A 27,820-nucleotide genomic window follows, 5' to 3' on the forward strand; every position below is an offset into this window, starting at 1 on the left:
TATGGCTCCATTTTTTGGGGAAGTTCAAAGTTTTTGCAAAAAAAAACAGTTAAACCAGGTCATAAAGAAGATTTTATTTAAATTAGATAGTTTATTATAATATCAGACTTTATCAAATAATTTTATTCATTACTTAACTTAACTAACATGATTTGTACTTTTTTAATTTTTTAAACCATTTTACAGCAAATACAGGGTGAGTCAATAGTGGGTTATTTGTTATTTCTGACAGGTCCTAAGATGCAACCAAATATACTAATTGCACTTATCCCTTGGATACTTCGTTTAATTTTTAAAAACATTAATTGAATCAACATTAGTTTTTAATTAAAAAAATTATAGTTCATAATAAAATCTTAGCAAAACTGTCAAGACAAACTTGACAAACACCCAGAACAATGTGACTGCAACTTTTTGAAATTTTGTAACGATTACCGCTCTGGTCAGCTGCAATCGGTATTATTGGTTGCATATATTAAAAAATTCAGAAATAACCTACTATAAACTTACACTGTATTCTAAAATTAACATACGTTTCGAGGTTCTACTGTATTTTAACTTCAGCAAGTATTTAGAATATACAGGTTGATTCTTTTAGGGCATACATTAGAACCTTTATTAACTTCTATTAGCTGTTTCAACACTATAAAAACGCCAACGTCGCTTTTTACCGGATTAATGGCTAGATCGCTCCTTGAAAGTATAAATTACATTAGCTATTATTTTTTTGAAGTGCAAGAAAATTTTTTATAACAGCTTGTACCTAGGCCCAAAAAAATCACCCTGTAGTCCATTGGTACGACTGTATTAAATAGTTATGTATCCTAATACACACGTATATTACTATTGGTGATAAGAATAATTGAGTTTCTGTAGATCAGTTTGTATCTAATAACAATAATGCTGAGATAATTTCATGATGGATTAGCACAGACAATGATAATAACTCATAGTAATGAGTATGTTTGAAATATAAAGTTTGAACAATTAAAATAACTTAAACATGCCCTGCAAGGCCATAAATAAAATAAAGTACTGAGAAATTAAAAACATTTGAATAAATTTGTAATTTACATGCATTGATAATTAAGAAACACCAAGTTTGTGTGCCAGATTATTTATTAGTTTAATTTTTTTAATTTTGAAAATTAATAGGGATTAGTGTTTTTTTTACTTTCTACTTTTATCTCTGGACTGACGCGTGAGGTTTTGGTACATTTCTAAAATACATACAGGGTCGCTAAAAAGTTTGGATACAGTTAAATACTTTAAAAACTATTTATCAAAACTTATTGAAATTAGGCATAAGCTTAAAAGTATACAAATTCTATCGTTTTACTGCTTTATCAAATTTCTACCCTCATTTCTTCTAAGGATACAAGGCTAACTTGATTTTTTTAAGTGGCAAGAAGTATAACACATGCATACCTTATTTTAATCGAAACTTAAAAAAAAATATAGAACTAATAAAATTTTGAAAAATTTAAAATTTTAATTAGCATTGGAAATGTTGACTTTATCTATCCTTAGCTCTTTGCCGCTTGAACTTTGACCAAAAAAATAATTAAAGGATAATAATAATAATTGTTAAAATAATACTTTTAACTGAAAAAGAACACATTTTAATAAAAAAAAGTTTAAGGACGAAATACAATTTCATTTAAATGTACCATTCTTAAACGAATTATTGCACACAAGTGTAATTTTTGACTAATATGCAAGTGACAAATCGCTAATGACAGTATTTTCAAAGCTGACTTAGTTTGACTTTTGCAGAAATCTAAAATTAATTTTTGAATTTCTTTTTTTTGCCATTTAATAAAAATGAAAGTAAGAATATGTTACATCACTAAATTTAAAGATTATTAATTTTAACCCTTTCAACCATTAAAAAAATCAAGTTAGCCTTGTATTTTCAAAATAAATGACGGTACAAAATTGAAAAAAATCTATGATGATAGAATTTAAACACATTTAACTGCCCCAAATTTTAGCATGCTCTGTTAAATCGTTCTGAAAATATTTAGCTGTATCCATACTTTTTAGAGACTGTATAATGTTGTAGACACGTGGTGATAGAACTAGATTTCTCTGCTTGAAACAATAAAGTAACATTGTTAATGTTAAATTAAACTTAAACCGTTCTAACGTTTCATGCAATTTACCTAATTAACACATGTCCAGTTCGCGACTACAAGAAGATATTATAATCATAACAAATGTGTAGAAAACAAAATTAACTATGCAAGTTTATTGCTTAATTTAACATAAATGATGATATTCTTTCAATTCAGTAGTGTAAATGTTCTACATTAGAAGAACACATTATAATGGTTTTTTTCTGTCAATTGCACTAGAGGTCAAGTATGTATTTGTATACAGTGTGTAGCAAAAAGATGGAGACAACATAACCTGTTAGTTTAGCAAGTCAATTTTTTCTCAATGGTTTAAAAAACTCATTTGTTAATTGATGTTAACGTAGTCATGACGTTGACAACTTTTTAGAATATCGAAAATTAATCGCTTTCATTAATATAAACTTATCTTTATAATCCAGTCAAATAAGTTTTCAAATCAAAATTTTGGAGGACATACTTGAATTTTTTATACTGGGTGCTCAAAAACCGATGCACCAACTCAATTTGTGCTCCATTTCACTCCAAAAAAATGCAAATACGTTGTTGTAAAATTCTACTATGAACTGAAATGGCATATAATTTATTGTCGGGTTTGCTAATTTCTTAATTGCTTTCTACACCATAAACCACAAATTGGTAATTTTTTCGGCAAGTATCTGTTGAATGTTCCAATGTTGTTTTCTGTTAACTAAATTTAATAAAACATGAACCCAAAAATCTAATCTTTAATAAAGAGCTAGTTCGGGTAAAAAAGAGCTCCAACAACTTTTCAGTTGGACGTTTTTATCACTGCCCAAGAGGTGCCTTGACTCTTTTGAATCACAAACTTAGTTCTGACAAAAAAGCTGAGAAATTTTATAGGTAGGTGATACAAAAATATTCGTTTGTAAAGTGGTATGACAGATATGACATGATTGTCATTTTTGAATTTTTTTTCCTGGAATTTGTTAGTACTGTTGACACTCGGTGAACCTCTTCATATCTTAACAGCGTTGCCAACTTTTTATCTCTAATTTATTTTTTTCAATGACTTAAATATTCTTCAAAAATTTTTTGTCCAATGTTGAAGTCGATACTATTATTTCCTTTATGTGAAGTCAAAAGTTTAGCTGAATGAAGAAGAGTTCTTTTGTAATGGTGAAACTTTCTGCTTGCTTAAATTAATAATCAAGGATTTTTTGTTTCCTTTTTTTTTCACACGGATATCATTTTTGTTGCCGTTTTAACCATTTTGCAGACAGAAATGTAGGAAGGGCGAGGGGTAGATATCAATTTTTTTTCTTCTAGGTAATTTTTTGAAGTGGTTATTCCTTAAATTTCTTGTACTCGTATAGGTACAAGTAAATTTTAAAATACTAAATACATATGTATTACACACTTTTATACTTTGTAGATTATTTCAGTCACCACGTACTGGAAAGTACTACCTTACGGACAGTTTTGGGTTAAAAAAATGTGAAAAGTTTTCAGTAAAACATTTTTTGTTTTTACTATGATTTCTGTATGTTAGGTACTGTTTATACTCGCATCTTCCGTGTGCCTAAATTTTTAACTCTTTAGCAGAAATGTTGTAGTATTTTTTGTTTGCTTTTGGTTGTACTGTATTTTTCATCAAATGATGCAAAGTGTTTTCAAAACGCTTAAGACTAACGCAATACTTCAAAAAAGGGAAAAACAGGGGAATTCGTAAGTACCGCACAATATCTAGGGTGCTGATAAAGGACATAAACTGAATGAAAAGTTCCCACGGCAAAAAATTGTTTGAGATATACAGGAAGATTCAAAAGTACCAGACATTCTCTCGGGTGCTGATAAAGGACATTTAAAAATTCCTGTGACAAAAAATTTTTTGAGCCTTTTGTCACGAGATATAGCTCTCCAAAATTGAATTTTTAAGTTAAGTTTTTGGTGCTTCAGATCATTTTGACTTTGGTTAGCGGAATCGACAGCTGTTGAAACATTAAACAAATACTTGTGGATTGACAAAAATCTTGTCTTGTGATGTAGAAAACTATTAAAAGACATGCAAATTAGACAATAAATTAAATTCAACATCATAGGAAACAAAAGAGCAACAACCAATACCGTTGTAAAGGAAAATACATTAAAAAATATTATATAAAAAAAGTAGCTTGAACAAAAAATCTGACTTCATTTTTCTGCTTAACTGAAGTTCAAATATTAAGCTTCAAAAATATATCGTTTCCTCTTATTATTTTTCTAAAAGCATTTTTTTAAACTACAGTATCTGTGTTTAAATCGACTACATCATTTCATATTTTATTGTTTTGCAGGAAATTTTTTTTACAAAAAATGAAAAAAGACAAAAATATTTCTAAATTGAATGGGTTTTCGAATTCTAGTAATACCAAACCCAAACAAAATTCCATAAAAACTCGTTTAAAAAAACAAAGAATATAGATCAGTTTTTTGTAATGGTTAAAAGATTTGCACTTCTTCACGAGACACCCTGTATATTAAAACTGTATATTTAAACATAAATTAAACTGCATTTTAAAAGTTGCAGTCAATAGGTTTTCCACAACTTATTCATTCACCAAAAAAGAACCTTGAAAAAAATTTGGAGCGAGCTCCAAAAACAATAGCCAAAGTGGTCTTGAAAAAACCTTCCTTTAATACATGCTCAATAAAAAAAATGTCATTATAACTGTCATTATAACTTTTGAGCCATTTTTCGCACATGAGCGCCTATTTAAAGAACGACTAGTGCATCAAATGCACGAATATTTTTTTGCACAAAAATATTTTTAACGACTTTAACGAACTAAAAGCTGGACGGTACTTTAACGATCTCCTTTGCTAACCGGCGTTTAAAGCTTTGCGTTTATTAATAGATAAATCCATTCGTTGCATCATAACACGGATTTATGCAATTACTGCAACATTTTCATATCTCCGATTTATTTCAGACAAACAGATCCCAGTTATTGTTATTAATTTAAGCCAAACCATGCATTAACTTAAATGTAATCCGGCCTGTTACAAATTGATTAATATGTGAGCGATTACGTGTAAAATTTAAAACATATTAATGCAACTGATTATTGTTATTAATGCACCTGTTTGCATTTTAGGGTAACGGGTGGTGAACTATTTGAAGATATTGTAGCGCGAGAGTTTTATTCAGAAGCAGATGCATCACACTGCATACAACAGATATTAGAATCAGTAAATCATTGTCACCAAAACGGTGTAGTTCATAGAGATCTCAAGGTAAGAATCGAAATACTTATCCGAATTTTTGTCAAGACGATTTGTTATTTCCAGCCTGAAAACCTTCTTTTAGCAAGTAAAGCCAAAGGAGCAGCTGTGAAATTAGCCGATTTTGGTCTAGCGATAGAAGTGCAAGGGGAACAACAAGCCTGGTTTGGATTCGCAGGAACGCCAGGATATCTCTCTCCAGAAGTACTGAAGAAGGAGCCCTATGGCAAACCTGTAGACATATGGGCTTGTGGTGTTATATTGTACATTCTTTTAGTCGGTTATCCTCCGTTTTGGGATGAGGACCAGCACCGGTTATACGCACAGATCAAAGCTGGTGCTTATGACGTAAGTCTAACAACAAGAAAAGATAATTTCGGAATTTCTACAACGCTTTAAACGCACATAAAATCAATGACCTAACTATTTAGTTAGCTTGAGTTTGCCAAAAGTGTTTACTATATCTCAAAAACTAATAACTACGTAGAAATTAGCGTTTACTTTTAAATGCGTTATTTTTTTCCTCTTGTCTGTATTTTTTTTTTCAGAACGAACTTAATTTTTGCGGGTCTACCGACAATTTTTTACATATTTGTGCCCAAAACAACATTTAAGCATCAATGTTTTCATTGCCTTACAATTATTAGAAATTGTATAAAAATTCTGAAAAAAAAAGTCTCAAAAAATTTCCAGTTTTAATGAAAACTGACGTTATTTTGTTCTATTTTGAGCTATCTAGTGTATTTTCTAATGGGAATGTTGCAAAATTTCGACAAAATATGTAGAACAATCATAACATTCTCAAAACAAATTGACCGAAAATTTAGAACATTTTTCATCGAAAAATTCTCTTACTTTGAGAAATTTTGACAAAATAAGGTTAAAAATCACGAAATTGTATGGAATTTGACTTTTTTGCTATTTTTTCTGACTTTTTTGACCAAGACTTTGTAAAATTCATGTCCTGATTTAGTTCATTTTTGGCCGGGAATGTTGCAAAATTTTGACAAAATGGGCATAACATTCTCAAAAATCTTTTGATCGAATATTTAGATACAAGGGAATAATATTTATAACATTCTCAAAAAAGTCTGGGCGAAAACTTAGATTATTTTTCATCGAAAAATTCACCTATTTTGAGAAATTTTGTCAAGATAGGCTTAAAAAGTCCGAAAATGTATCGAATTTTCTTTTTTTGACCTTTTTTTCTGACTTTATTGACCGAGAATTTGTAAAATTCGTGTCACAATTTAGTTCATTTTTGGCCGGGAATGTTGCAAACTTCCGACAACATAGGCATAACATTCTCAAAAAACTTTTGAGCGAAAATTTAGATACAAGGGAATTATGTTTATAACATTTAAAAAAAAATAGCGTAAATTTATATTATTTTTCATCGAAAAAATCACCTATTTTGAGAAATTTTTTCAAAATAAGCTTAAAAATCTCGAAAATGTATCGAATTTTCTTTTTTTGCAATTTTTTTAATTTTTTTAACTGAGATTTTGTAACATTTCTCTCACAATTTAGTTCATTTTTGGCTGGGAATCTTGCAAAATTTCGACAAAATAGGCATAACATTCTCAAAAAAAAATTGTGGAAAAATTTACCCAATTTTTATCGAAAAATTCACTTACTTTGAGAAATTTTGTCAAAATAGGTTTAGAAATGGCGAATTTATATCGAATTTCTCTTTTTTTTACTTTTTTTTTCAGTTAATTTAATTTTTAACCGAAGACAATTATTACAATGGCCCCAAAATTTTGAAAAAATCGGTCCTAGAACCTAGAAATTACAAAGAAATCGATTTTATTTGGGCCTCTTGGGTATTAATTTAGTTCGTTTTTTATCGAAAAGACTTTTTGAGAAGTTATATAAAACACGGTAAAAATTACGAATTTTTTTAGAATTGGTCCTTATTATTTTACCCCTTTTCGAGTTCATTCGAGCAAATTTTTGTTCTAGAATTTGTTACAAAATTTTCTTAAAATTACCCTAAAAACCAGGTGAATAATTTAGTTCGTTTTTTGACTGAAGATGATTATTTATTTAGCAAAATTTCGATGAATTAGGTCTAAAAATCTTGAAATTTCGGTCTTTTTCGAGCAATAATTTACATCGTTGTCCCTTGTTCGAGTTTTTAGATTACTTCTTGGACACATCATGTCACCTTGCCCTTTTTAGAATACTTTATCTCGTTTTTGGCTGAGATTATCATATATGTTTTGCAAAAATTTCGACGAAACAGTTCGAAAAATATCAAAATTTTTTTGTAATCACTAATCATTCAGCTCGTTTCTCACTAAAAAATTACCTTATTCGAGAATTTTTTTCCAAATAATCTTGGAAAACAGGAAATTGTATCAAACTTGAACGTTGTTTTAGCAGTTAAAACTGGTAACACTAAAGTGTTACCTCATTTTTAACCGGAAAATTTGGAAAAAGTTTGTTTGGTCTGAAATCATCAAATTTAATCGAAATTAAAGTTAATTTGACATTTTTCGAGACATGTAGTTCGTTTTTCATTGGAGAGCTAATTTAAATTATATCAGACTCGTTTTTCACCAAAATGATCATTCGTTTCACAAAACTTAAACAACACAGGTCTAGAATCTCAAAATACATAGAAATTTACTTTATTTCGATCTCTTTTGAGTAATAAGCTCACTTATTTTAAGAAATTTTGCTAAAGTAATAGTAAAAATCACGAAATTTTATCGGTCTTTACTTTAGTTTTGCCTCTTTTCGAGTAAAAACTTACTTTTATAGCGGACTCACTCTGTATAAAATACAAAACGTTGTTTATAAAAATAAATACTGGGATTTTGGACACTTTTAGACTAATTCTGTCCAATTTTTTAATCGAAAAATAGCAGTTATTTACACAAACCCGAGTTTAAACTTAAGACGGCGGAATTAAATCTCCTTAAAGTTGGAGCTTTTCTTTTAAACCGATGAGCTTTTTGTTTTAAAGTTTGGTGCAATTAAATAAACTGATGATAAGCACTCGAAATTTCTAATCACTCTTACTTTACAACGCTTATAAATTTATGAAGTCGAGTTCTATTACTTTTTTTCGTCATTAAATACATTATTTTTTCTTCCGGTAATTTAATATTAGTCAACTGAGTAAAAAACTAAATTGAATTCTCCCGTAAACGCCGACAATTTTCTCTTCATTTAGAAACAGCTGTTCGTAGTTCTTGTCAATTACTGTTTTGATTTTGCCGACATACAAGTAATTAAAGCAATTAATTAGTTTGAAAACTATTAATTAATTAGTGGTGGGTGAGCTGCGTTCCCGACGTTATTATGATAAAGGAGGAGGACTATTGCTGAGTGCTTTATTGTTTCATTTCATATCTCATAAATCAAACTTAAATCTATAGCAGATGTCCTGACAATGATTCCTTCATTCTTTTGAATTGCTACTTTTTTGTCTCAATATTTTAACATTTTTATTTTGCATATAAATATCTCTAACTTCGCTTACGTGTATCCTATTTTCTACCAAACAACAGTTTCATAGACAGGTATTTCTGTTCCACCCTATGTAACTCCCACCACTTATGACCTAATTTTTCATTTTAAATAAATTCAAGAAAATTATTTCCCATCTTGTGGCTTAATTAAGCAAGAAATTAAAAATGAGCTGAGAAAATTGCTATCAAAAATTTTTGGTTTAAACTCGGTTTAAACGAATAAGGTTAAAATTAAATTATAACAATAAATATATGTATGTTCAAAATTAAGTTAATACTTAATAGCAGTTGTTTTTATCATACTGATGTACCAAATTTGAATGAAAAAGGTTTATTGATTTAAAATCAAAATTAAATTAATGTACTCATATCTATTTCTGTGTTAATTTCAAATCCTATAATTTGTATGAATTACCGTTATTAAAAAACGGAAAATAAAATAAAAATGAATTTGTAAAACACTGCATATCCAATGATTTTTTGATAGAATTAAAAAATTACTATATTCACAAAGATGCAGAACAAAGACAATGAAATCACTTTGAAAACAGAGCTATAAGTGTCTTTTTTAATTTATAAAGAATAAAGTAAAACGGTTTTTTTTATAAATAAAATAATTTTAGCTACATAATTATTAATTACATTAACTTTCTTTTTACTTCAAATACTTCTACTTTTACTTCAAATATATTTTGTATCCAAGTGGATCAAGTTTCATAAGTTCTTGCTTTTTTTTCAATCATGAGCCACTCTGTATATAATAAGCATCGCTGACTCCGTCACTCTACTGTAAACAGTTTGGTGTTACCTGTTTTTTTTAAATAAAACAACACTTGTAATTTTTCTTATTGATGTGAGACCTGAATATACAGGGTGAGTCTGGTAAATGTATATTTTACTGTATCTCATAAACTAATAGTATAGTAAAACAATTTTTTATGTTTTTTCCACAATTCCTCATAAATTATAATTAAAATTAATTATTGAACTAATTTTAATTAAGGTCAAGTTAGTCACGAACTAGAATTTTTTGCGCCTAACTCGTTATTATTTATATTTCTGCATAAAATAATATTGTTTCAGGAATTATAAAAATTTTTTTCAGCGACTATCAATATTAATTAATTAGTCTTGATAACAAGGAATTCTTGTCGAAAAATTATGAAAAATTCACATGCACAGAAAAAAAAAGTTTTGCATTATACAAGACGGTAATGAGATTGTTTATCTGCGAGTAAAAAGGTTAAGTTCAAGAGTGGCGCAGTCACTGTTGAACTTATTTGACGACTAGATAGCAATCTTTATCGTCGTGTATAATACATTTTATTTATAGCAGGACTTTAATTAGAATTTGACTACAAAAAAAAGGGCTACACAACGAATAAACTTTTTTTGAGGCTAGCTTGTTATGAGTTACGTTATTCCTGCACAAAACAACGTTTTTTCACGAATTAGATTTTTTTTCAGCGACTCAGTATTAATTAGTTAGTTTTGATTACAAGGAATTATTGGTAAAGAATTCTAAAAAAATTCAGAGAAAAAATTGTTATTTAATATAGAAGACGATAATGAGATTGTTTATCTTCGAATAAACAGGTTAAGATCAAGAGCCTCGAAGTCACTAGTGGACTTATTTCACGACTAGATATCTATCTTTATCGTCGTGTACAATACTTTTTTTTTCTGTAACAGGACTTTGATTAGAATTTGACTACAAATAAAAGTGAGCTACACAACGAATAAACATTTTTGAGGCTAACTCGTTATTATTTACATCAAAACAAATTTTTTTCACGAATTAGGATTTTTTTTAGCTACTCAGTATTAATTAATTAGTTTTGATTACAAGGAATTCTTGTAGAAAAATTCCGAAAAAAATCAGATGCACATAGAAAAAAATATTATTTATCATACAAGACGGTAAAGAGATTGTTTATCTAGTGGACTTATTTTATGAGTAAATGGCAATCTTTATCGTCGTGTATAATATATATTTTTTCTATAGCAAGACTTTAATTAAAATTTGACTACAAATAAAAGTGAGCTGCACAACGAATTAACTTTTTTTGAGGCTAGCTCGTTATTATTTACGTTATTCCTGCACAAAACAATATTTTTTCACGAATTAGAATTTTTTTTCAGTTACTCAGTATTAATTAATTAGTTTTGATTATAACGAATGATTGTAGAGAAATTCTGAGAAAATTCACATGCACAGAGAAAAAAATTGTTATTTATTAATTATTATACAAGACGATAATGAGATTGTTTATTGACGACTGAAAAGGTTAAGTTCAAGAGTGACAAAGGCTTATTTCACGAGTAGATAACCTTCTTTATCGTCGTGTATAATACATTTTTTTTATGGTAGGAGATTAAGAAGGAGTTTTAGAGAAAAAAGTTATTGTTAATCTGTTAATCCTTTAAATTAATATGTTTGAGTTTCTAAATTTATTTAATTGAAATAAATTTAAAACATTTTGTCTACCCTTGCGGTTAATATGCCATTTTATCTACTTAAAAGATTTGATAAAGAAATAATTTAACATCAGCTACAGAAAAAAAGGTATTTAATATCAAACGCTGAATTCTGCGTGTTTATTAGTTGTTGAAACACAATAAAATATACTTATGCCAGACTAGTTTAAAAACTGTTTTTGGACATTTATCTAAATGAATATGTTCCTTCTTCATTTTAATTGAAATATTTCTTTTAGTATCCCAGTCCGGAGTGGGATACGGTCACTCCTGAGGCAAAAAACCTCATCAATCAAATGCTTACGGTTAATCCAGGAAAGAGAATTACTGCCTCGGAAGCTTTAAAACACCCATGGATTTGCGTAAGTCTGCTAAAATATTAGCGAAATCAATTATAAAATTTCTTCTTTAGCAAAGAGAGCGTGTGGCGTCCGTCGTTCATCGGCAAGAGACTGTGGATTGCCTCAAGAAATTCAATGCCAGGCGTAAACTTAAGGTAATTAACTGAAAATAAAAACACACCCTTCAATTACCTTATTTTAATTTCAGGGTGCAATACTTACAACAATGTTGGCTACGCGTAATTTTTCAAGTAAGTGTAAAACAAAAACGCCCCCTTACCTTTAATAAACTATAAATATTGTTATAAACAGAAACTTACCTTTCCTATTTGTTACCCACCAGGCATTAATTATTTTTACACATGTTTCTTTGAGTAAGTTTGGTGCATTCGATTTTTTGGATCGTAGACATGTGTAAAAAGTGCTCTTGTCAATTAAAGAATACTTATATTTTCTAAATGTTGTCTTTTAAATCTTTATTAATTTTGTGGCACCACTATACTGACAACACAACTACACACAATACTCAAAAACACGCCAAGACTAGTGTAAAGTTAGCAAATTCAAGCTGTAAAGACCTTCTTAGATGCAATAGCTTTGGGCATGTTTGTCAATCTTCCATAGGAATAGTTACAGTAGAGGAAAGTAAGCAATGGTACAAAAATTTCCACATGGTTCTCGCTCTTGTGAAAATCCCAAAGAAAATTTACAATTTATTAAAAATGTCGATAAATTATGTGGTCTCAATTTAAAAACCGAAAAACTACGAAAAAAATAATAAACAACAAGGTCATGCGAAAATGACGAATTTTTAGCTCCAAAACGTGTTCAAGCGTTTGAAAAAGGCAAAAATGGCACAATTTCGACTATTTTCTGTTTTTTTTGACGAATTTTTGCGAACTAATTTAATGTCTCTAAAAAATGTGCAAATAAACGCTTGAAATAACAGTATTTTCAACACCTAAAGAACTCACCAATTAAAATTTAGTGAGTTTTCAACAAAAATGTCCTGTGAAATATCACAATTATGATTTTTTGTTCAGTATTTTTTATGCAAATTCTGATTTCGAAGGCTTGAGATTAAAAAAATGTTTGCAAATATTAGAAAAAAACATTGAAAAAAATGTTAAATCTTTTGCTATGTGATTCTCTAGATGTTTGTATTTGAAATTTAAACATGCCGATGTTATTTTGAATTAAAAAATTTTTGAAGCGTTAAAGGGAAAAATTTAAACAATTTTCGACACAAATCGGTGCTTCCTTAACGAAACGAAATAATTGCATTTATAGACAAAAAAATTTGCAAAAAGGCCATAATTTCATTTACGATGTAAGTTAGTGGTTTAGTTCGGTTTAGCAAAATTTTGCGTAAACGTCCGATTAAATCTCAAAAACGTGCTTATGAACACTTAGAAAATGCAAAAATTTTATATCTCCGAACCAATTTGGTAATTTTTCTATTTAAATTGTGTAAACTTCGCTAAAGTATGGCTCTTTTGACCAAAATTGTGCTAAGACGCTTCGACGAGGCAATTTTTTGCACATTTTTAGGTCCGGTCGAAGAGGGAGAAATTTTTGTGAAATAGTTTTGTAAAATTCCTGAAAATAGCAGTTTAGAGACACAGTTTGCTGACTTTTTTTATTGTTTTACCCAAACCCTGCTACAAATTGAGTGTTTAGCTCAAACTCGAAAAAGGCAAAGATTTATTTAAAAAAATCTAGTTCTAACGTGATTAATTTTTATTTGAGCACTTTTGTGTTACTTTAAAAAATATTTTAAAAAAAGGTTGGCTCGAGGTGTACAAAATGAACTTTTTAAGTAATTTTTGTAAATATTTTTTTGTATTTATCGTTCTTAAAGCTCGAAAAAAAAATCTTCAAACAAGTTGATTTTATTTTTGTAAATACTACTTCATTTTGACGACGTTACCCCCAAGCTGGCTTTTAAGATGTGACTTTTATTTTTTTTAATGACAGTGAGCCTTTTTTTCTTACTGTTTTTGTTTTTTTTGATGTTTTTGATAATTAAACAAAATAATTAAAAAAATAAATAAAAAGTTGTCGATAATTAAATAGTTAATTATACAAAAAAGGTTTTATCTCTATATTTTTTTTCCATACCAGGTGCACTGGCGCACAAACTCAATTGTGTATGGTAGAGAATTGCTTACAGATGAAGGTAAAAATATTAAAAAAAAACTTTGTATTAAAGTTATTGATAAATAACGAATTTTAAGTAAATGATATGTGGCAACGATGTCTAACAGTCGTGATCGCAATAGAATTTGACCAACAATAAAAATAAATTATTTTTGAAACGATTTCATAGAAAATAATTCCCAGTGTTGGCACAAATACAAATTGTGATTTTTTGATTAATTTAATTTTTTTTTAATTCTAAAAACTGTTAAAGTCTGATAATTTAAATTTAAAAATAATGATTCATCGTTTTGTTAGGGTTTATTTAGTGTAAAACATAAAGACATTAAAAAATAATGAAAACTGAAGAAGTTAACAAAATAAGTTTGTAGCTCTATATTTTTTAAAATACGACTTAAGGATTTTTTTCAAGATTTTTCACGTAATACATAGATACATGTTTTTCAAAAACGTACCACTGAGTTGGTGTGCCAGATTTTGAGCATCCTGTATACGTATTATAACGAGTGATAATTAACATGACTTAAAATAACTTATTAACATTAAAATCTGAAAACAAAAATATATAAAAAAACAATCATCCCTTACAATTAAAATTATTTTTTATTTTGTTTTATTTTTATAACTTCGTTATTTAATATTCTTATACTTTTTTGTATTTACTAAAAAATGTTGCTTGTTAGTTAACAGAATTAAAAATGACGTCATTAGTCAAAAACCAATGACATTATAAATTTTGAAATAATGACAAAATGTAGATTTACAAAAATAAAATCGACCTGTTCTCAGATTATTTAAAAAATCATCCGCTACAAAGATACGAATTTTATAAAATATACAAAACTGTATTCTTATATACAGCAAAACTCAAACGTAATTAATTTAATGTTTAATAGTTTTTGGCGTGTGAACATGTGCTCTTTTTGTTTTAACATGTGAAATAATTCCTAAAAAATTAGAAGCCAACTATGCAGACTCTAAAAAAATTAAAATTTGGTAACAAGCTTGATACTTCTAAAGAACGGACAAAAGTTACTAGAACTGGTTTAAAGACGTATCTATACGGTTACACATTTTTATCAGAAAAAAATTAAAAACCACAAAGGGGATGAGCATAGAACATACAAAAATGCGAGATCAATTTTTATGTTCGGAATAAATCGCGAGGAAAAATTGCAAAACGGGATGAAAGTACACATAGTACAATAATAAAAAGTTACGAGCGAAAAGAAAATGTGGAGATTTCTTTGCCTACATGTGTAAATACGAAGCAATATAATTTTACTATCAGCCCTTTCCTAGCATCTTCAGTTGATTAGAACTTAAAATGTAAATACTTCTTTAGTACCTCTTGGTATTATTATTACCTATACATTTAGTATTTTTGTATGTATATAGTTAATTTATTTTGCTCACACATCACACACACACACCTACGTGGGAACCAGAAAACGCCTCACCGAAAAACGGAATTCCGCTTTTCCGTCTCTGAGGTGTTTCCTCGGTTCGTCACCTTTTAAACACCAACTCACACATGCTATATACCACTTGTAGTTGTGCATAATAATTTAGAATAGAGCATTGGGTAGTTGGTAACTTTGTTTTGTTGGTTGTGGCGGACTTGTTCGCGTCACCCTACCTCACTTCACTTCACCTTGATGCAACTAGAATGTGGTAAGAACACTGCAACCTGCATCAACCTACCACGACATCATCATTCGCTGTTATTACTAACTGTTTACATAACTTTATTAGGTTACCAACAGTGTCGTGAAGTAATTAATTACAATTACGTGAAGTATAGTCACTCAAAATGAAAATGACGCGTCATCTGAGATCATAAACTAATTTTGAGACAAGTTCGATTTTTTTTAGAAAAAAGACACGGATTCTTATTTCATTTTGTTGAGAATATCATTTAGAATTAATGAAAAGAACGGAAGTTTAATTAAAATCATCGATAATTCTTTGGCTTCATCTTGACAATTTTTGCAAGATACTTACGTTCCTGCATTAAAAACTCGATAATAAAACGCAAAAATTTAAAAGTTTAAAGTTGTTGGAATAAGCTCTTTTCCGACTACATTGTATCATTTTTCAGCTCAAAATTTCGCCCAAAAATAAACTAATTATAAATAAATAAGACCAAGGTTGAGAAGATAACTATTAGAGAAATTCTTCTCTTCTCTTCTCAACCTTTGATTTAATATACAAGAGGACGTTAAACTTCACACGGATTAAAATAAATAAGTTTTAGGATAAAAAATAAACTAAACTGACAGAAATGAAAAAAAATTAATTACAAATTTCGATCAAATTGGGTGATTTTTCAGCCAGGTTTAGCGAATTTTTACGAGAGAAAATACTTGGTGTTTTTTTTCTCGAAAAATAATCAGATTAGTTTTGTTGATTTTTGGATTTTGATTTTGAATAAAAATTTTGCGAATATTTTTGTTTGTGCTTCAAAAACCTACCAAACATTCAAAAAAGACAAAAATGATGTAATTTTCGACTTAATTTCTATAAATTTCAAATTGTAACTCAAAAACAGTGAGATTTATGATCAAATGACGATATCTTCACGAATATAAGCTTAAATTTACGTAAAGAAGTTAGTTTTAAGTTATGTCGCTATCTGATCACATAGTTGAGGGTATTTTTTGAATATCACGATAACTTTTTTTTTATTATGACGATATATATGTTGTAGTTTTTCGGCTTATTTTAACGAAATTTCGCTCAAAAAAGAGAGAAATGTAGACACACTAAAGTCAATGTCCAGTTATCTTGTGATTTTTGAGTGTGTTTTGACAAGTTTTTGCAAAATAAATAAGTCTCGACCTAAAAAAGATAAGATAACACTAATTTATTCGATCTAATTCAGTGATTTATTACTCTATTTTAGACAATTTTTTCGAAAAAAGCTTAATTTTTTACCACAACAAAACTCAAAAAAGCAAAAATTAGATAATTTTGGATTGAAATTGGTGATTTTTCGGTCTGTTCTAGCAAAATCTCGAGAACATTTTAGATCCAAATCGTGCTTAAAGTTCAAAAAATGCATAAGTAACATTACTTTGAACAAAAGTTTATTGTTGTAAAAAGTTCTTGGCCAATAAATGAATCTGATTGGAACCTGCTTGATATAATCTAATTTTTATAAACAATTCCAAACAGACAGATTCTATTTTTGAAAATACTACTACATTTTGACGTTTTTCCAAAATTGATTTTTGAGAAATGACATCTTTTTAATTTTTTTCAGACAGTCAAGATTTTTTCTTACGGTTCTTGATCGCCTCTTTTATCTTTCTAGTAAATTAATATAAAAAACATCAGAAAAAAAATCAAATTAATTAGAAAATTAACAAATTATGGATAATAAATTATTAATTACACACAAAAGGCTTTATCTTTCTATTTTTTTCTTATATTACAAGGAGTGATTGTTGTTTATATTGTATTTTGTTAATAATAATTAGCATGACTTAACATAACTTATTAGCATAAAATCTGAGTCAAAAAGATATAAAAAAACACTCACCCCTTATATAATAAGGCCAGCACAGAAAGATATAGAACCCTTGGTCTTAAATAAAATAATTGTTACCTTTTTAGTTTATTTTATTTTTTATAACTTTTTTATTTAACATTTTTATTCATTTTTGTACTTGTATTTACCAAAAAGATAAAATAATATATCTAGGTACTATTCAAGAACACTAAAAAATATTGTTTGTCAAAAAAAAATCAAAAATTACGTTATTACTCAAAATATACATACAGCAAAACTCAAATACAATTGTCCCCTTGATGACGCAATAAATTTGAGTTTAAGAATAATTTTTCATCTTGTGAACATGTACAAAAAAGCAAAAATTGGATTATTTTGTATTTAAATTCTAGTAAAATCTTGAGTAAAAAACGGATATTTTTGCTCTAAAACGTGCTTAATGCTCAAGAAATTCAGAAATAACAGTGAATTTCTTGTTCAAAAACGAGCTCTAATGAAGCAAAATAATTAAATTAACTTCGATAAAAATTTTTGAATTGATTTTTCAGTTTTATTTCATTTCAGTTTTTTCAGAAAAAGTTTTTTTTTAATCTTGTAAAGGGCTTAAATCCAATTTACTGAATTAAATTTGCAAACACATTGAAAACAACAATATTTTTTTAGCTAGAACTCGAAAATTGTTTTATTTGCAGTCCTCAATCATTCAAAGAGATAATAAAATTGAGGTAGGCGTTCGTTTATGAACGCGTCATTTTCATTTTGGGTGACTGTAATTTTAATTGAAATTAATTACAAGTTGTGAGGTAATTTTCAGTCATTGGTTTGCCCTTTTTTGTGTTCTTTCTCGGTGTTTTCGCACACTGAACCAGTAAAGTTATGAGGAATGTGTGATTTGAATGCTTCATGCATGCGGTTTATGGGTTTTTTCAAACATATCCGTCATTAACAATTATTTAAATGGTTCTTCACGACTCATCACTCATGCACACAAACATAAGCTTTTCGTCTCATTATCAACCAAATATCAATATAATTAGTCAGGATTTTAAACCAATAATTATATTGATATTGATGTAAAAAAGCACTACTGTTTATTGATAAACAAAGTTCCTTATTGTGATTTGATAATCTCCATAAAATGCGAAATTTTGGGTTTTGGTATTGATTGAATCATTTTTGAATTGGCTTTTTATGAAATTTCGTTTGATCAGTGTCTCTCAGCGCGAAAACTGCATTCTCACTTTGGCGATGTGTTTTAGGTAGAAGTATAATCGTGAAAAAAGGCGACGGATCTCAGGTGAAAGAATCAACCGACAGTTCAACAACACTAGAAGACGATGATATCAAAGGTAGGAGAAAGTTCACATAAAAATCGTTAACACCTTATTTTTTCGTTAAATTGTTTGTACTTGCTGCAACAATGTTTTGCAGAAAGTACGTTTGAAACCCATGTAAATATAGATGATCATTCATCCCACATACCACTGGTTTATTTAATTAAAAACGTCGATTAAATCACAATCATGTCGTGGTGCCTTTCATTAAACGACACAAGGTGCTCCAGAAAATTAGTCCCGTGTTAAAATGGGACTAAGATTGGGGGAAAACAGGTTCAGTTCTGTCGAATTCATTGCTTGGCGCAGTTTGTCTTGCTCCCATTTTAACCACTTGTAAATACATTTATGTTAAATGTTTTTCACTGTCATGTGCTTCAAAAATTTTGTGTCTAAAGTTTTTACGGTTCATTTCAAAATTACACAAGTGATAACAACGCCAACATAATTTTCATATGTCTAACATATCATGTTACATAAATAAATAACTAATAAGAGAACAATTATTAAAAGACCAATAAAAAGTTAAATCCTTTCCTTCGCTTTTTGTTTCATTTTCTTGAAAACTGCAACCACTAAAATTCTCGTGTTTATCACATTAATCCAATTTATACTTGGGGTGGGCTTTGAATAACAATATTCGTTTTTTTGGTAACTTATTTTCGTCTGTCGAAGATCCCGTGTCACAAACAGTTAAAAAAATATTCGAAATTATTGATCAAAAAAGATTTAAATTATTGGAGAATTAGAAAACTGCCTTTTTTTAGGAATTAATGCAGTTTGAATAATGCTATCTACAATAAGCTGGTGTAAGAGTTTTGGTATTTATGGTATAAATAAATTTACAAAACGTATTGGGTAAATAAAGACATACTACAATTAATTCAAATAATCAAATAAGTGGAATTAATTTTATTACAGTTAGGTACACTAATTAAATTAAATAAATGAATCACATAAACGCGGGCAATTTCAAATACTCTTGTTAGCTATTTCAAAATTATAAAAACGCCAACGTCGCATTTTCTTTCAAAATTAGCTGTTATAAATTATTCATGCTATTCCAAAAAATAATAGCTAATGTAATTTGCACTTTCAATGAGAAATCTAACCATTAATAACTATTTTGCGTTTTTTTTATAATTTGGTAAGATGTGACGTTGGCTTTTTTGTAGTTTTGAAACAGCTAATACATATTAAAATGTGAGTTTAATTATAAATAACCCTTGCATGCTTCAGAATGCAATTGTTTTTCTCCACCAAAAACGAATTTATTATAGATGGTAAAATTTCGATTTTTGTCAATTTTTAAAATTTCACCTTCTCCTACAATAGGAAAATGAAGCTCATTTTAAATTTTGAAGGATTTTCACAATATTAAAAAATAATTTAGCTAAGTCCCTTATTTCAAAATTTTTTATAAGTGGTTATAGGTATGGTGTTGTAGGGTATTCCAAAGATTATTTGCCAAATTGAGGTCGAACAAATCTACGAAAAAAAGAAAGAAAGAATTTCCATTATGTACATCGTATTATGTTTTCTTAATTGAATTTATAAATAAACCAGGAGATTAACTGTGAATGCTAATTCGTTGTGAAAAAAGAAAGTAATAATTTCTAACATTGCTTTTTTAATTATTTGTAATTATAATTATTTGGCAAATAATTGTCAATTACTCCATCAAGAGACTAACTGTGAATTTCGTTTTATTTGTGTTAGCTGTAGTTTTACTTTAATGTCCTAATGTTTTGTCATTTCTCGGATTGGTTCGTCCATGCTTTGACCTTGAATTTGAATTGAATTTTCATTTAAATTGTCGTAAAAGATTTTCAAAATTATCTATCGACGAAATAAGGCAACAAATACTCGTATCAAAAGTAAAATTGTTTCTTTTAAATTAGGTAGTATAACAGTTTTACCTTTCCATCCATATTAATTTTTTTGCCAAATTTATTCATTTAACAGACAATATTTCAATCAATTTTATTGATATAAATTAAGCGGATTTCGTTTTAAAACTTTTATAATAAAAAGAGAATTTTGGTGCCAAAATTTTTGTTCCTGAAATTTTTTTTCCCATTTTTTTTTTCAAAAAACACCCTGCAAAAATTCAATATCTTTTGTCTGAAAGTAGATATAAGTAATTTTTTAATCTAAGACACCCTGCAGTGTCTTTTATAGCAGTACAGCCCAACTATTCGACTTAATTTTTCTTATGACTAAAAATGTTTTCATTTTTACTTCAGGAAAAGATCAAAATCAAATAACAAAGAAACAATTTTCACGCATGCTACTCATTTGTTTGTTCACAGGAAAAATTACTGATGTCTCGAATGACACACTTTAGATTATAGTCTCTTTGGAAACCATTATACAGCCATTTTCATAATTATTTTTTGATTCATGACTTATAAATAAACGAAGAAAATAACAAGTCAAATCTTTATGATGAATGTTAGCATATTTTAATTTTTTAAATGTCTGTTATCCTGCTCTACGAACAAGAACTACAAGAATTTCAAAAAACCTTAAACTTTTGTAACTCGAATAAATAAGTTAATTATTTAACTCAAAAGGATACTGAAAAGCAATCATAAAAATTTATTAAATCTGAACAACATGAAATGGACACAGAATAAGTAAAAAATCAACTTATGTTAAATGAATTATAAAAAAATTATAATTAAACGGTATTTGGCTTATTTTTGGACGAATCATCCATAAAATTTTCTTGATTTTTGCAGAAAACGAAGCTTATAAAATTGGCTTTCTACTGTAACCATTGTGATAACCACTTCTTATTTTTAAGTCTTATTTTTCGTGTTTTCTTATGATACTTAGCAAAACCAATACCGAAAGTCAATTTACTCGTCATGAGACCATTACAACTCTTAGTTATTGGGAATGTTAAATTAAATCAAATTCTCTGACAAAAGATTGTAATAATAATAACTATTATTTTAAATATAAAGATAACAAAGTTTTTGAGACATGAGGAAATGAATAAATTTTACAACTTATATTGAATGATTTATTTGATTTGAAGATGTTCTTAGCTTTAAAAGTATTTGTTTGTTCGTTGTTATTTACCATAATATGAGAGAAAAATATAACAAAAATGGCAAAACATAATAATATTGATAATATTGATAATAATTTTTCACGTATCCAAGTGAGAACCTTTACAAAAGTCTACAAGATTAAGAGGTAGATTGTCTGGTCAATTGTAGCATTTAAGCCTCTCAAATTTTCTCATTTTCTGAATTTTTTTTTAAACTGAGAAATTAACGCCAGCTCCAACAAAAGCTATTAAAATTTATTTTTTTTATTTGGCAGATAAAACTTGGACCATCCTTGCACCACCCACAATATCTTGTAAAAAGTGCAAAAATACACCAAGATTGTTGTTCATTTTGTCCCCCAGTTTATGCATAATGAGCATGTATGTGATAAACTGCATGAAATAATAAAGTGTTTATGTGGTTTTACGTTTATTACAATTTCAGGAAATAAATTAGCAAAGGATTTTTGGGAGTCAAAATTTTTATCACGGCTTCAGAAATAGCTAAAGTTTACGCAAATATTTCCAACTTCATTTACGTTTGAGGCAGGGACTAAAATGGCTACTAATTTTTATCGAATCTCTTTTACATAGAAAAAACTACACAAATTCAGACTGAACACTGAACCAAAAATAACGCAGAAAATTTAAATCTTTGTTATAATTCATCTTAAAAAAAATTTGGAACTGGTCGATTTTACTTTTTTAAATGCTACATTTTAACATCATAGTGAGATTTATGATGTCATCCGTTTTCTAGTTGTGTCATCATTCTGAAAAACCAATCACCTTTTATAAAATAAAGCAAGAACGAAAAGATAAAGCTCTTTGTGTAATACTCTCAATAACTTTTTTGTTTCATTTTTTATTGATGGATTTTTATGAATTTTTTTATACTTATCAAAAAGATAAAAATGTGTTATCAGTAATCAAAAATGTCAGCTGTCATTTAAAAAAACTAAAAATTACTTATTTCCTAAAAACGAATGATGTCAAAATGCAATATCATAATTATAATATAACTTCGACCGGTTCTAGAATTTTTTTTTAAAATGCCTCATAACAAAGATGAATTTTGTGCGTTATTTTTGGCTCAGTCTGTATGTATCTACAAAGTAAAATTTTCCAACTGATGTTATAAAAGACAGAAATAAACGCTTTTCTGAATATGTTCAGAAAATACATACTATAATTTCCCAAAGACATTGAGCTTATGTATGAAAAAATTGATTGAACAAAGTGTAATTTCTAGTTGTTATTTTATTTTAAGTAATTTTTGAGTTACATTTTACACTTACACTTGAAAACACTAAAGTGCACCACGTTATCCGTCCGTTAAAAGCATCGCTGATTGCACTAGATTTGAATAAATTTCAGTGAAAACAAATTTTCTGAAGCATCTTAACGAGACATTATCTTCACTAGATTTCATTGCACAGTACTTTTAGTTTTCTTTTGTTGTGGGCACATGAATAATTTTATCTAGAATCTAAGTGTACCTACATAAATTAATGTAATTTAAGGGAATATTAGATAATCTATTTATGTTCTGGGCTTCGCTCAGAGGATAAGAAGGGCGGAGTCGACCGCAGTTCCACTGTAATTGCCAAAGATCCGGAAGGTAATCCATTTAAATATATAATTTTTAACACTGCATCATTCGTAACAACTATCTTGTATCACTAACCCACTGACTAAAACAACCGCTTGAACGTTTTAATTCCGAACACGATAAAAGCTGCACATTAAACCAATACAGTTCTTGTTACGATATGATGCAGTCTGCAACTAAATAAGACAATAATTTTCCTCTTAAACGAATTTTTAAAAGTGTTGTTTATTACATGACGATCTTTTAGCTTATACTAATTGCTCGACTTGAAAATCTTGGATTTTGAAGGGCACTATACGATATTTTTTCTCGAAGGCACACTTGCACCAGCTTTGAGCTAGATAAATAAAAATGCGAACAGAGCAGAAATATTTGGACCAGACTGCACATGCCTTGCGTAATGGCATCGTGAATGCATGATTGTCGTATTTTTAGGGTAGTGTATCTAGCAATGTCTTTGGTGTAGCGTAGCAGATGCATGCGTAGAAATAAGTTATTTTAAAAATGTAAACATTGAGCCCACTTGTCCGTGTTTTTATAATTCGGCCTATAAATAGTGTACTTAAGCTTGATTTGCTCAAAATCGGCATCGATTAGACTCATCGGTTAATTTTGGCCTAGTGACAACATATCGAAAGTGGTGCCAACAGCTGAACAGTGAATATTTTTATAAAGTTCGCTCGCGTCTAGTTTATTGTGGCTTTCCGGTGCCAAGTGCTAATTTATTTGGCAAAATTGGTTGTTTGGGTGATATGATGTCTGCCCTAGCGGCGGTTCTAGGCGCTACAAAACGAAGGGAGAGTACGTAATAAATAATAACCACCACCAAACTTTACCTTCTCTAGACGCCCGAATTTCCCGTCTTTTAATTATTAATCGAAATAATTACTATTGTAAGAACCGTTCGCTTTGGACTGTCTTTTAACTGTAAAACCTGCTAGGCTCTGGAACTCCTCCGCAATCGCCAAGAATAGCACCTTCTTCTTCAAGTTCGCCTTCTAGTTCTGTCGCTGCCGCAAACCCACGACCCAATGCTCTTAATTTAGGGCAAGCTTTATTGCAAGGGGTACAAGGTTAGGGAACTGTGTGCTTACGCGTGTCACTAATCGAATTAATATCTACAAGTGTGACCAATGTGGACTAACGCTGATTAAAGCCCTCGACTAACACGTGACATTTTAGAAGTGGCGGAAAAATATGAAACGGGTGTTGAAGATTCAAACGTTATATTAGAAAAAAATGCTTATTTCACACTTTTGGAATGTACCTTTTCCATATTTCCCATATTCCTGAACAAACCGTATAATCTGAGTCTAAAATGATTTTATACCTAATGCACAATATTACAATTGTGTAAACTCATTTCTTTTGGAAAATGTGATTGAGAATATGATTGAATGAATTGTCGATACATTACTTATGTATCTAGAGTTTAGCCACAATCAATATCAATTAAAAAATGTGTTTTTGTTGTTAAAGCATGCTTTCAGATTATGATTTTACCTTACACATGATGCTAAAAAATAATAAATGTTGAATGACCTGAATAATAATTTATAATAATGCATAGCAAAATAACAATATAATTTTCAGTTAAACTTCTGATCAATGTGGCCTATATAATTTACATTATTCAATTCGGAAATAAAATTAACTAAACGCCCTCTGGTGATGACTTTTGAACTATGTCGAAAACAGTAAAGAAATTTTCGTGATGCCACATTTAACTGTCATTTAATGAATTGTTCAACAATTTTGCGTGTATAGTGTTAATTACTTACAATAGAAAGAATTACTTTAAAAGTACGTGGTGGTAAATACTAGCGTTGATTTTAGTTCTGTAGTTTTTCGTGGTATAAAGTGTTTATTGTTGGAACTTGAAAGTGGATAAAAAGTGAAAAACATTTAAATTTTGATTACAAAGTGTTATCAAACAGTTGTCTAATTAAAGATTATAAGTAATGGATCACAGCAAACACAAAGTTTGGCTCAAGAAACCAATAAATTAGTGAAGTGTGTGCATTTTAGGTTAGAATTTTCCACTGAAAAAATCATGAAATGCTGCGGTAAATCCACAAAACTACAATAAAGATTAACAACTGCTGATACATTTAAACGTAAATTATGCCAAAAGGTAGGCTTTTCAATGTCTTTGTGATAATTTTCCAATAAAGAAAGTGAACCAAACAGTCATTCGTTATTCGTGTTTTCCTCGTCATCTCTCATTTGTCAACATAAGTTTCTTGCATCAAAGATGCAATAATCATTCCGCATAGGCAATGAAATAATTGTGAATCCCCAAAATTCGTACAATGCTCAAAATATCCGAATAAATATTTTCCCGCCATTTATGGTTACTGTTTTCGACCTAGCTCAGTGGCGCCCCCAACGGTAATTTTACTTCCGAATATTGTCAACATAAATCGAGCGGTTTGAAAAATCCAATGGTAACTTTTTTTATGAAAAAACTTGGCGTTAACTCAAAAAAGTTTTTGTGCTGCTTTTAAAAAATAATAATAAAATTTGGTACAAGGAATTAATCCACAGAAACGATTTTATAAATTTTAATCATAAAACGATTGTTTTTCTTTTAGATTTAATGATAGTTGGTGAAACCGGACTTGAGAAAAATTGGAGAAAATTTTAATTCTGCTTCCATCTGTATTAACATTCCCTATAATAATTATATGTTTACTAGTTTTCAAGGTATTTATAATAGTACTTAACTTTTTGTAGACAATGAGGAATTTATTATTATGACAGTTATTATCCACAGCATAGATTGCATGGAAAAAATATGAGGAATCAAAGTTCCATAAAGTTCAAAAAAATTCAATGAATTTAGTTGGTTTTAAAAGTACTTATAGCAAAATTTTGAACAGATGAACTTGTCGTTTATTCAATGCGAACTATTTCTTTGGCAAACTCAGCAAAATTAGTTGTGCTTAGTATGGTCAAAAAAAAACAACGTGAAAATTATCACAGATAGGTATAAGAAATGATGCTAAAATAAATTCATTTACATTTAGTGGAGTTTATTGAAATTTATTGGAACATTCAATTGGACTGTGGATTTCTAATTCAATTTTTCTAGTTTATTAACTATTTTTAATTTTAGACACCCTAAAGGAAAGATATAAACTAAAGTCCTTTTTATTGTCCATGTAAAATTTCAGAATTTTTAAATACGCCAAGTTACCGAATTTTGAAGTGAAAGGTACAAATTTTCAAATAATTCTATATAGTTCGAGAACAGCTATGCATAAGTTAATAAAAACTCGGTTAGAATAACTCAGTTAAGCTAAAACTGCCGTAAAAAACGTAGCTTTTCATTTAAAATAAGGAAGTTCCACCATGAAAATATTTTTACTAGAGGACCTATTAGCTATTTCAAAACTTTAAAAATATCAATAAAAGATTGGTTTTTTTTTATAAACCATTCTTGCACGTTGGCATTTTAGTTTAGTTTAGTTTTAGTTCAGTTTAGAGATAGCTAATAACAGATTATTAAGATACCACTTTTCATATAAAGAGTGTTACCAGAATTTCCAATACTTCTAATGGGCTTTAGACGAAACGGTCTGTATATTATTCATTGCTAAAAAAATCTGTTATTAAATAAATAAATTACTAGTGCAACTTTTAGGTTAATTATTGAGAGATTTTGTTTTATGACGTCCAACGTCAATCGTTTTAATTTTTCCTGCTTTCAAAAGTAACTCATTTTAAGGTTTACTTTGACCGTGCATTTGTCACCTGAACAGATAATACATATTTGAATTCAAATATTAAAAATAACTTATTAACTGCCCATTTTATGCATTATTGTTCTTAAAAATCCAGTTAAAATTTTTGAGCAGTTCCTTTTTTCACAATAATTCTATCTTCAACCACTTTTATCCCATTTATTATAACAAAATTGAATTTGACTTCATCTACATTATCTAGAAAGTTATAAAAACTTATGAAAAAAATCGTAAACTCACCTTGAATACACAGAATTGTTTTTTTTTGCGATTTGTTCTACTTTTTATTTTTCTTGTATAAAATTAGTTTTTGAACTTGTTCTCATAATAACAGTGACATTTTTGGTTAATAAATCTTTATAATAATAATTAAACTTGAAATCTTAAGATTCACATTTTCCCGGCGCATCCACCAGAAGTTGCTTAACATTTTTTTCGATTTTTGCCATATTGTGCATGTCATTCCATTTACTCTGATATGAGTGTACTGGCGCAGATTAACGGAAATTTATATAAGAAAAGTCCCAACTAGAAATTTTTCCGGGTCAAATCGTCCAAGTGCGAAATTAGCGAACGTTGAGCAATAAAACTATTTCTTTAGACGCGTTTTTCAACGTCAGTTATTATAGTTACAGTTATTTGTTTCCACTCGTCGTCAGTAATGAAAAAAAAATTACATAGAACGATTAAGTAAATAAAGTTTCTCGTATAAGACTTTTTACGCAAGCGTTA

General features: G+C 28.8%; 1 protein-coding gene across 20 annotated transcripts in view; it reads left to right on the forward strand.

Annotated features, from left to right (window-relative positions):
* Positions 1 to 27,820, forward strand: part of CaMKII (Calcium/calmodulin-dependent protein kinase II) — a 131,072-nt gene that overhangs the window by 92,263 nt on the left and 10,989 nt on the right. For 7 of the 20 annotated variants that reach the window (XM_064359720.1, XM_015978452.2, XM_064359721.1 and 4 more), the window contains 8 exons: positions 5,234 to 5,372; positions 5,427 to 5,708; positions 11,560 to 11,682; positions 11,733 to 11,816; positions 11,870 to 11,912; positions 18,595 to 18,684; positions 23,295 to 23,351; positions 24,284 to 24,415. In XM_064359720.1, the coding sequence (XP_064215790.1) occupies positions 5,234 to 5,372; positions 5,427 to 5,708; positions 11,560 to 11,682; positions 11,733 to 11,816; positions 11,870 to 11,912; positions 18,595 to 18,684; positions 23,295 to 23,351; positions 24,284 to 24,415 (950 nt within the window). Of the gene's footprint in view, positions 1 to 5,233; positions 5,373 to 5,426; positions 5,709 to 11,559; positions 11,683 to 11,732; positions 11,817 to 11,869; positions 11,913 to 18,594; positions 18,686 to 23,294; positions 23,352 to 24,275; positions 24,416 to 27,820 lie in introns of all 20 variants that reach the window. The other 13 variants (XM_064359725.1, XM_064359727.1, XM_064359730.1 and 10 more) reach the window with 4 other exon arrangements.

This window comes from Tribolium castaneum, chromosome 1, assembly GCF_031307605.1.
Source record: "Tribolium castaneum strain GA2 chromosome 1, icTriCast1.1, whole genome shotgun sequence".
NCBI classification, from domain to species: domain Eukaryota; kingdom Metazoa; phylum Arthropoda; class Insecta; order Coleoptera; family Tenebrionidae; genus Tribolium; species Tribolium castaneum.